This window comes from Rhamphochromis longiceps, linkage group LG1 (genome assembly GCF_057381845.1).
Source record: "Rhamphochromis longiceps isolate RC_006_pf linkage group LG1, R_longiceps_female_GT1.1, whole genome shotgun sequence".
Classification (NCBI taxonomy): Eukaryota; Metazoa; Chordata; class Actinopteri; order Cichliformes; family Cichlidae; genus Rhamphochromis; species Rhamphochromis longiceps.
In genome coordinates, this window is record NC_140557.1 from 1,534,377 (window position 1) to 1,545,195 (window position 10,819).

A 10,819-nucleotide genomic window follows, 5' to 3' on the forward strand; every position below is an offset into this window, starting at 1 on the left:
TAACAGAAGAGAGAAGAGCAGGAACCAACAGCTGCAGCTCAAAGTGATTTCTGTGAGTTCAGTGAAAGAAAGCAAAGTTTGCTGTCCTCTATGATGCAGCCTTTAACGTTAACATGTTGGATACTCATTAATTCAAATACTTGCAACATAATTTGTTCTCTCTCCATTCAAACTGTAACTATGTTATCAGTTTGATTTAGATACATGTGAGTGTTTCAGGTACTGAAAATATAATATGTATAACCTGGGACTTTATATTACAGTCATACGCTTCTATTGTTATAACTAATAAGGGATGTTAATCCTGAAACAGTGTCAATTAAAATGTGTCATAAATACAGTAAATATTTAATTCATTGTACACAAACAGTACACAGTACTATAAACCGGTTGCCATGAAGCAAACAGTAAGTCGTTCACAGTTACTGTAAAGTTCATGCGTTCGTGTATTTTAAAGGACGGTTACAGTAACACTTTATCGTCACGTTGACTCAACAATTAGTGAACAGGTGGTGACGTGTCAAGGCGTCGTGTGTTGTGATGTATATGGCGTGATGCTGATCTTCCTCCTGATGAACATCCATCTCTGGAGCGCCCTCCCCTCTGCTGCAGCTTCATAAAGGCAGCAGCCGCCGTGCAGAGTGACAGAACAGCCGGAGACTCATCCTGTCACGACCTTCACGTCGTACTCCTACCAGACGACTCTCTGATGCAGCCAGTGCCAAAGCAAGCTTACTGAACCATCACTATCAATTTCATATTTGTATCGCTGAAATCCAGAGAAGCATGTACGCCAGGAAGTCAGAAGGAAAGGAGCTTCGCAGAGGAAGGTCTTTGGACAACAGGACCGTCTCCAGCAGCTTTGGGAGAGGCTCGACAACCATCATATTCACTCTGAAAAACGAAGTCGGTGGTCTTATAAAGGCACTGAAACTTTTCCAGGTGAGGTTTCATTTTCTTTATGTTGACACAGATATGGTGTTTTCTGAGGATGCATGTGACTGGCCAGGAATGAATGTGATCAGAAGCTTTTACAGCATCTTCTTTGGGTGTGTGTGTGTTTGTGTGTGTTTGTGTGTGTGTGTTCGCAGGAAAAACACGTCAACCTCATCCACATCGAGTCCCGGAAGTCCAAACGAAGGAATTCAGACTTTGAGATCTTTGTGGACTGCGACACCGACCACGAGCAGTTCAAGGAGCTCACCGAGCTGCTCAGGAAGCACACGGACATCGTGGAGATCTCGCCGTTCGACGGCTCCGCTCTACCCGAGGACGGTACACCTTGTCGTACTTTGACTAAACAGTAGCTGTGATAGGAATGAGTTATTTCACAGGTCTGCGTGTGTCTTGACTGTGTTTCAGATGTGCCCGGTGTGCCGTGGTTCCCCAAGAAGATCTCAGACTTGGACCTGTGTGCAAACAGGGTTTTGATGTACGGCTCTGAACTTGATGCAGATCATCCGGTATGTGCGTCATCGGACAGAGCTCTGAAATGTAGCGTGAACTCGGTAACCGACTGAGGTTTTGCTGTTCCTGCAGGGATTTAAGGACAACATATACAGAAAACGAAGACAATATTTTTCTGATTTAGCTGTAAACTACAAACAGTGAGTTCCTCTTATGGATGTTTTCATTAATGAAGTTAATAATAAAAACCTAGAAGGGCTTTCATCCTTTAACTCCGTCTCTCACAGCGGTGAGCCCATCCCTCGTGTGGACTACACTGCAGAGGAGGTGCGTACCTGGGGCGTGGTGTTCAGGGAGCTCCACAAGCTGTACCCGAGCCACGCCTGCAGGGAGTACCTGAAGAACCTCCCACTGCTGACCAAGTACTGCAAATACAGCGAGGACAACATCCCCCAGCTGGAGGACGTCTCGCACTTCCTTAAAGGTAACCGTCAACAGTGTTGGTCAAGTTACTTGGAAAAGTGACCATTAATTAATTCCTGATTACGTCTCCAAAAAAGTAATCCCATTACTCTACTGATTACTTATTTTCAAAAGTAATTAGTTACTTAGTTACTTTTAAAAAACACGATACACAACCTGAATAGGTAATAAAGCGACCTTTCAGCCCAATTCTATTTTTTCTGCATGATCCATCATATAAAACTGAATCTAATGAAAAAGTCTCTTTAAAACGTGTCTTATTAGTTTGAATCTTTAACTTTATGCATCAAGGAAAAATTAAATCGTATGCAGCTGTCTTTGACTTGAAGAAATGTGTTTAACATTTAAACCTATTTTCTGCACATTCCAGCATTTAAAATAAAATAATTGTTTTGTGTTTACACTCTTTCTAATAGATGCAAGTAAAACAAAGCCGAAAATAAATAAAATCAAAAACTTAGCAGCACTGAGTCCTGTCGCTCTTAAATCTATTTTCACGTGTTTAGCAGGAGTGGTGCGGGTGGAGGTTTGCCCGGTGCAGGTGTGCCTCAGCGGTCATGCCAGCATTCTCGGTACTTGCTCAGAAGTTTAAGGTTTCATTTTCCACGCAGAGTGCACAGCAGACGCGAACGTTTGTGTTACTTTGTAAGGAATCAAACTCAAAGTAATGTGAGTACTTCCACGCTTTAAATGCTGCACGGTCGTACTCTCTCCCGCACTGCACATTATCCCTTGTTGAACTGCACACGTCTGTTACCACGAACTAATTACTTTTTTGCAATAGTAATCCCTTACTTTACTCGTTACTTTAAAAAGTAATCAGATTACAGTAATGTGTTACCTTAACGTGTTACTGCCCATCGCTGACCGTCAAATGCAAGCCAGGGCTCTAGACTAACTTTTTGTCACGGTTGCACTGGTGCGCCTAACTTTTTTTCTTAGTGCTGCAGTCTCTCAGTGCAAAATTTGGGCGCTTAACACTTTTTGGGGGGAAATTCAGTCCATAGAGACACTATTGATTTGTAAATGATTAACTAACAATCTTGTCAACACAAAGTTCTTTATTTGAAGCACATTTCTACCAGAAAGAGAAGTTACTGAAAAACTGCTTGTGCTTAAAGTGCGTTGGCACTCTTTGGTAATGTTGTAGACAATGTTAAACTTAATCATCACTCTGACGACCTGTTTGCTGCTGAAAGGCCGGGGGGAGAGGGGACACAGGGCATTTATCGCAGCATATAATGTGTTTCTGGACACACTGCTGCTTTTTCAGCGCTCAGAGGTTGATGGCACCGTGTCAGAGCTGGCTATGAATTTCAGACAGATCAGACGGAGACATAACAAAAAAGTTATCAATCGTTCTTTTCATCTTTTTTATTACCCACAGCTACATCCACTCTGTCGGGCCTAGGCTGCTCACTAAGGTTGGGTATCATCACTGATTTCTATAATCCATTCGATTCCGATTCACGAGGTCCTGATTCGATTCAGTTTTGCCTCAGACAGTCAGAAACATTATAATTCTGATCATTTATTATAAAATTATGCAATATGGGTAATAAGCGAATGAATAACGCAAAAATTTAGATTTGAGATGGGAAACTGTTCCTGAAGTACACAGAGAGAGAGAGCTGTGCATGAAGTGTGATTTTATCGTGGTGGAAGCAAAACAGCAAAAGTCAGAGAAGATGTTTATCAACTGATGATGTTTATGACGATGACGTTTATCAAATGTGAAGCGTAGTTTGATCTTCTTTTGCTGCTGCTTCAGTGAATTTTGGTTGGAGAGACACAAAACCTGCAGCTCAGAATTGAGCACAAAAAAGACGTAAACAGTAAACACAAAGCGCGGACCGGCCGATGCATCAGGATCAGTGAGCTGTCGGCTTTCAGCCCCGACGGCGTGTCCGTGTACGGGCCGTCTGGTGAGAAAGCCGAGAAAGAGAAAGCTGATTCTGATGCGTCGGTCCGCTCTGTGTTTACGTCTTTGTGTGGAATCCGTGTACCTGCTCTCATTTACTGTTTGGTTGTTGTTGAAATGGTTTTGAGAGCTTTATCGCTTTATTCAAGCCACTCACCTCTCTCTATCTAGTGATGTGCGAATCATGAACGAATCGTTCAATACTCGAGAATCACTTTACTGACTCGTGAATCATGATTCACAAAACGCCAACTGACTCACTGACTCATCCCTGTTGCTGTTAGCAAACTAATATCATTAGTAGAAATATATCTAACTTATAATTAAAATTGTGGGGGAAAAAACAACAGTCAAAAAAACATTAACTTAACAAAAACATTCCTGCTCTGAACTGGAAGAAAAAACCCTGAGTAGAAGCTCACATCAACACAATAGCTCCTCAGCTCACAGTAGCATTGCTCTGCTAACATGCTAACAGCACATTTGAGTTACTCACCCCCTCCCTTGCTGCGCTGAATCGTAGCATAAACGAATCACTCGTCTTAGCAGCAGGATTTACATGAAAAGAGAAACAAATTAAGTTTCAGTGAAAATGTAAATTTTTTGCACTCTCTGGTCAACTGACTCAGTGACTCAAATGACTCAAAATCCAATTCACTTTGGTGAGTGACTCATTCAAACTCGATTCAGTAAAAAGAATCGAATTTATCATCACTATCTCTATCCACCTGCACTCTCAACTGGATCACGGCCAATCAGAGAGGTCCCGCCCCTGGCTATCTCTGATTGGTTTAGACCACGATAGAGGCATAATGTCTGTCTGTTGTTGACCACACGGAGACTTTCAGAGTTCTGCGACGTAGGATTTTTTTTAGTTGCACCATTGAAAAATGTGGTCGCACCCTAGAGCCCTGCAAGCAGTTGTTTCCAAGCTGCTGAATATCTGAGCCAAAAACAAGGAGAGTGACACCGATGTTTCCCACTGCAGCTTTCAGGCACTTTTTCTGGTTTCGCACATAATGGGCAAAACCAGTTTGATTGTTTTGGAGCCTTTATCCTTCAAGGACCTGCAGTTCAAAAAGCGCCCCTCCGACATCCAAACCCATCTGTTCTCTGATTGGATTGTTACATTTGTGATTGACATGACATTGACCAATCAGCTGAAAGGAAGAAAAATAGGGTCAAAATTCGTACTTGTAACTTGAAGCTTGAGTGCAGAGTTTCACACGTATGTCCACACACAAATCTTTTTTACGCACACACAAATTCTTTTTATACATACAAATCCTGATTTACAAGTACAAAATATTTATGACCACAATTTGAGCCCATAAACCCCACAGCAGCCATATTGTTGGTCACATGATTTCATTAAAATGCTCCAACAGCACAACCAAGGTCCAGAGATCCAGTTAGCAGACAGCTAGCAGCTACAGCCACCTGTCACCACCATCAACCTGTCAGTCAAAGAGGCCACGCCCCCAATAATGCAAACTTAGAGCCTTAATACCATTTAAACATGTGAGTTATAAAATCGTCCTTAGTTATTATTAAGGGGGAATTATCTCTAGAGAACAAACAGTTTGTGTATCAGGCTGTAAACATGGTTATTTCTGCTGGAAAGTTTTAACATGGGAGTCTGTGGGGACTGACTCGCTGCTGCCTCTGCTGGCCGGTACATGAACTGCAGCTGTCATGGTAACCCTAATAACCCCTCTGCCTGCGTCCTTCCTGTTTTCTGTGTGGTTTGATCTTTGTGCCTCTGTTTTATTTTGACAGTTAAGTCCTTGTTACCTTTCTGTGTTTTTACTTCTATCCTTTGTTATTTTCTCCCATCCTCAGTACCCTCATCCTGGTGCCTGAGTCTTTGTCTAATCTTACTCCTCTTCAGTTCTGTCTTTCTTATTTTTGGTTAACTGGTCATCTTTTGGTCGCTGTTTAGATTAAGATGGACAGTGTGTGTGTGTGTGTGTGTGTGTGTGTGTGTGCGTGTGTTTGAGCAGAGTGCTCAGGCTTCATCATCAGGCCCGTTGCCGGTTACCTCTCCCCCAGAGACTTCCTGGCAGGCCTGGCCTTCAGAGTCTTCCACTGCACTCAGTATGTCCGCCACAGCTCAGAGCCTCTGTACACACCTGAACCGTGAGTGCACAAAGACACACACACACACACACACACACACACACACACACACACTATAACAGTCCGTTTTATTGTCTTTCTTTATTTTGTTCATATTTCTAAAGCCTTGTGTGTGTGTGTGTGTGTGTGTGTGTGTGTGTGTGTGTGTGTGTGTGTGTGTGTGTGTGTGTGTGCTGCAGAGACACATGCCATGAGCTGCTGGGTCACGTGCCTCTGCTTGCCGAGCCCAGCTTCGCTCAGTTCTCTCAGGAGCTCGGTTTGGCGTCGCTTGGCGCTTCAGATGATGATGTAAACAAACTGGCCACGGTGAGTGCTGCAGCGCCGACTCACCCTAAATACACCTGGATGAGGCGGGAACAACATGGCTCCCCCCACATATGAAGGGATTGGCTCATAAGGCTGTCAAGTCAGTTTTATTACACAGAACATTTTAAAACCACAGAAGTTGAACCAAAGTGCTTTACATGGACACGTATCTGCAAACGAAGAACCAAAACAGCAAACGTCACAAAGGGTTAACAAAGTTCTCACAGTGTTACAGACAGAGTGCAAACAGAAAGCTGGAATGAAACCATGAGGGACCTCAGACATGACAGAAATAGGGCCTTAAATCTGATAGAAAGTTCTCAGTTCTTCTTAAGGGGACAGGAAGACTCAGGGCAGCAGTAGCAGGTGAGAGGTTGGGCTGATGACCTCAGTGAGCTGGAGGCAAAATATGGAGTTAGTGTTGTGAAGTGGGCGTGTCCTGAGTTGAACATGTCTAAATATTAAGGCAACTACCAATAGGAGTGAAACAGACCACTGACTGACACGTAAAGGTGAAGGACACCTGGATTAGGTGCTCTCAGGGTCTCCTCTCCCTCTCCCCGTAAGAATCGAGCTCCTGAGTAGCAGGCAATCCTCACAGAAACACGCCTGTTTATCTTACAGCTGTGGCAGCGTGTCATTGGCTGGTGCATGTATAGAGGTGCATGTACGTGGTTACCTGTCCTGTTAATCACCTGCTGAGCTCCTGCTCCAAACCTCTGCTGCATTTCTACATCTCCACCACCAGGTGACACCACCAGGCTTCTCATCAGTGAGGAACGAGCCAATCACAGCAATTCTTACTTACAGTATATTCAGAGTTCCTCATAATAAGCAGTGTTGCTCAGCAGCTGATGCATTTACAAAATTCTTCCTTCAGGTTCAAAATATTCATGTGAAAAGTTTGTTCAGGTGACTTTGAGCGATTCTCAGTGTGCGCTCGCCCCGGGGTGAACGTCCGCCCCCTGGTGGACCATTGTCCTTTATACTTCCACCTGGTTTATAATCTGGGTAGCTTGAACCCACCAAGGTCATCGTCAGTGACGGCCCCGCCCTAAACCTTCCTGTCCTGAGTCTTTGAATCAAGTCGAGTTTTATTGTCAACCCAACTGTATACACTCAGGTATACAGTGGGACGAAATATCGTCCTCCTGGATCGAAGGTGCAAACTGTGAAAATAAAAAAGAATAAGAATAAATTAATATAATCAAGACTCAAAACCGCTGATTGTCAGTATGCGTGTTGTCAAGAGATTTATTCTAAATGACACTTCTTCAGCTGAGAGTCTAAGAGGAGAAAACACACAAACAGACGCTGCAGTTTTAACTTGCAAGGGCGTTTCGCAGAGCGCTCACATCAGAGTGGGGCCCTGTGAAATGCACGCTCTGTTCTTGCACTTGTCTTTATTTATACACAAGAAAAATGAATATATTTGACGTGAGCATGTGTGTGTGTGTGTGTGTGTGTGTGTGTGTGTGTGTGTGTGTGTGTGTGTGTGGTCAGGACTGCTTGTTTGACTTCTTACTATCGCTGTGGGAAGATTCAGATACAAATATCAGAACACGTTTCATAAAGAACAATCCGTCCAGAACAATGAAAAGTACGATCAGTTCTAAGCTAGGAAATGATCATCATGCAGCATTCTATCACAAGTAAACTTATATCATTAAAAGCTTATACTGACTAAAGAAATACAATATTCTACTGACACGTGTATACAGCATGCTGAGTTAGCGCTAATGTGATGCTGCTGAGCTCAACATGAACAGAAAACATGAAGAAGGATTCAGTAAATATAAATACTGGAACGAAATGTGAAAAACTAGAAGCAGATGATTTCAGTGAACTCACCTGTCCACAGTTTCATCCACACCAGGCTTTAATCTACCAAACAGAAAGATGAGCGCTGCTGACTGAGCGCGTGCAGTGGCGCTCTGAGCTGATGTCGGTGTCCTCCTGTTTGTTCCAGTGTTACTTCTTCACTGTGGAGTTTGGGCTCTGTAAGCAGGACGGCAGGCTGAGGGCGTACGGCGCGGGGCTCCTCTCCTCCGTCAGTGAACTCCAGGTGACCTCCGACCTCCACACTGCACCTTCATCTGATGATTTTTAAAAGGACTCAGATTATTAGTGATTTTTGTGTTTTCTTAAACCCACTGAGTGGTTAAAAAAATCCACATGGCATAAAAACACCATCTTAAAACTCCTCCCATTTTTGTGTACTTGTATTTTACTTGAGTATTTCCAGGTTTTGATGCTTAAAACTTCAACATGTAAGAATTTACTTCACTGCACTCACGACTCGCTCTCAGTGTTTGGTTTTTGGTAGAAGCAGCACAGAGCGTCCTCCAGCTGACACCAACCGTTGCTAAGCTAGTTACCTGACGCAGCAGTCACCTGCACTCAGGTTTCAGTAAGTTTGGACTCTATCTAAAACATCTGTGCACGTGTCTGTCTGTCCTCCTAGCACGCTTTGTCCAGCAGTGCCAACATCCTTCCTTTTGACCCCACGGTGACCTGCAACCAGGAGTGCATGATCACCACGTTTCAGCACGTTTACTATGTGGCCGACAGTTTTGAGGAAGCCAAGAACAAAATGAGGTGAGCTGCAAGTTTTCCCCACATGATGTGTGAGACGCACCGTGAACCCTGACCCTGTATGTCCCTGCTTGTCCCTGATTTTGGTTCTGAGCCGATGTGAGAGCTTCAGCTGAGGATGTAAAGTGTGTGCTGTGTCTGCAGGGAGTTTGCCAAGACCCTTCGACGTCCCTTCACGATACGCTACGACCCCTACACTCAGAGCGTGGACGTTCTGGAGGACACCAACAACATCAACAGCATGGTGAAGGACATCCGGCACGAGCTGGACATCGTCGAAGACGCTCTGAACCGACTCAGCAAAAAACTGCAGAGCGTGTAAAGAGGTGCTCACAGTAAAGCCGCTGACAGCCGAACACCGCTTCTATGCCTCTGCTTCTGCTCTGAATCTACTTCTGCTGCAACAAAGCCGACACCTCCTCCTGAGGGGGGAGGGGCCTCCTGAAACATTCGCTAGGACACATTTATTGTTTGTAGGCTGAGCTGTAAAAATGCGGCACGTGTGCCGTGATAATCTGTCTGTAATCATGTGAATTTGTGTGATGATCTATAAAATACACATAATCGTGTGTGAGAGTTCTGCAGTGATCTGATCCTGGTTCTGTTTGTGCTGCTGCTCAGTTACTGCGGCATTTAATGCGACACAGCACCCGTGTCCATTAGATCAGCTGCACACACCTACACGAGGCCTCACAACAACTTTTAAAGCAACAAAGTGTTGCTGGATGTGCAAAGAGCAGCATTTAGTTGTGCATGCTTCACACCAGCAGAGGGCGCCACTCAGCCACCCCACCAGTATCCACAGCAGAGTACCAGCAGCACCATAAAAGCACTTCGCTGGTTAAAAATAGCTCACAGATATATTGTCACAGAGCAGAACCTTCAGCTTGTGACTGGGAACAGATGTCAGTCGGTTAAATACCTCTGCTCATCTCCAGCTTCATCTTTTTATTCCTGGACTCTCTCTCCCAGAGCAGCTTTGCATGATTCATAGTTCAGAATAATCCTTCTTTACCTGCTGGGCCTCCTGCGACTCCTCAGCTCATCCCTTTAGCTCCTCCCCCTTTAAGATACATTTCTTTTTTCTTTTTTTTTCTTTTCTTTTTTGTTTGCCTGTCCCATTTGGTTCTTTAGCCATCAGAATTGTTGTCTGAAGACCAACAAGGATACCCAATGGATTTATTTTGCCAAATGGATCATCGTGGCATTGCCGTATTGGTCCATTTGGTCGATCTTTGTTTTTATTATTTATTATATTTTATTTTCAGATGTTACAGACGGGACAGACATGAGTGAGGGATAGGAAAGGGAGAAAGAAAGAGGAAGGAAAGGAAAAACAGAAGGGGAGAGGGACAGTGAGAAAGGGGGGGAGAAAAAAAATAAAAATCTCCTGGATCACCTGTTGAGAGAAGAATAGAAAACAAGCAAAAAAAGACCAAAAAAAAAAAACAAAGCAACATACTAAACACAACACCATCGCATTAATCTAGCTAAGTGTAAACAGCAGTAAATACTAAATATTCAATGTTGTTGTGCAGCACGCAGGACAGATGTGCTTCGAGGTAGCAGCCAAGAAAGGTGTAATTTGGGTCTACGAGCAGTGAACACCCGTGTGCATACCTGTGTGGATCAGCATGCTTGTATTCCAAAGGTTTCTCCATGTAATGATCTGCTAGAGGGTGTGGGGGGGCCACAGCCCCGTCCTCCAGGGTGTGAAGCAGGTATGGAGGAGATCAAAACTCCAGACATCCAGAGGCCCCCAGAACACAAGAGACCAAGGAAGACCAACAGAGGGGCAGCCGCGCCACTGTTCCAGTAAGAGCTGAGGAGAGTCCCAGATGAGGGCTCACTCAGCAGCCGCGGAGCAGAAGTCAGGGGGAGTTGCAGTGACGCGCCCGTGAGCTCCGCCGGCAGCCAGCTGTGCCTGAGTGACCGAGCCCCAGGCCGAGAGGCCGGGGGCACCCCACC

The 10,819-nt window shown here is 44.5% G+C and overlaps 1 protein-coding gene across 1 annotated transcript; it reads left to right on the forward strand.

Moving 5' to 3' along the window:
• The first annotated feature begins 786 nt into the window (after positions 1-786).
• On the forward strand, positions 787-9,583 carry LOC146678043 (tryptophan 5-hydroxylase 1-like). Its single transcript, XM_085415515.1, has 10 exons — positions 787-942; positions 1,092-1,275; positions 1,363-1,463; positions 1,540-1,607; positions 1,695-1,891; positions 5,815-5,950; positions 6,130-6,256; positions 8,226-8,321; positions 8,721-8,854; positions 8,996-9,583. The coding sequence occupies exons 1-10, from the start codon at positions 787-789 to the stop codon at positions 9,171-9,173; spliced, it is 1,377 nt and encodes a 458-aa protein (XP_085271641.1). The 3' UTR covers positions 9,174-9,583.
• The last annotated feature ends 1,236 nt before the right edge of the window (positions 9,584-10,819 follow it).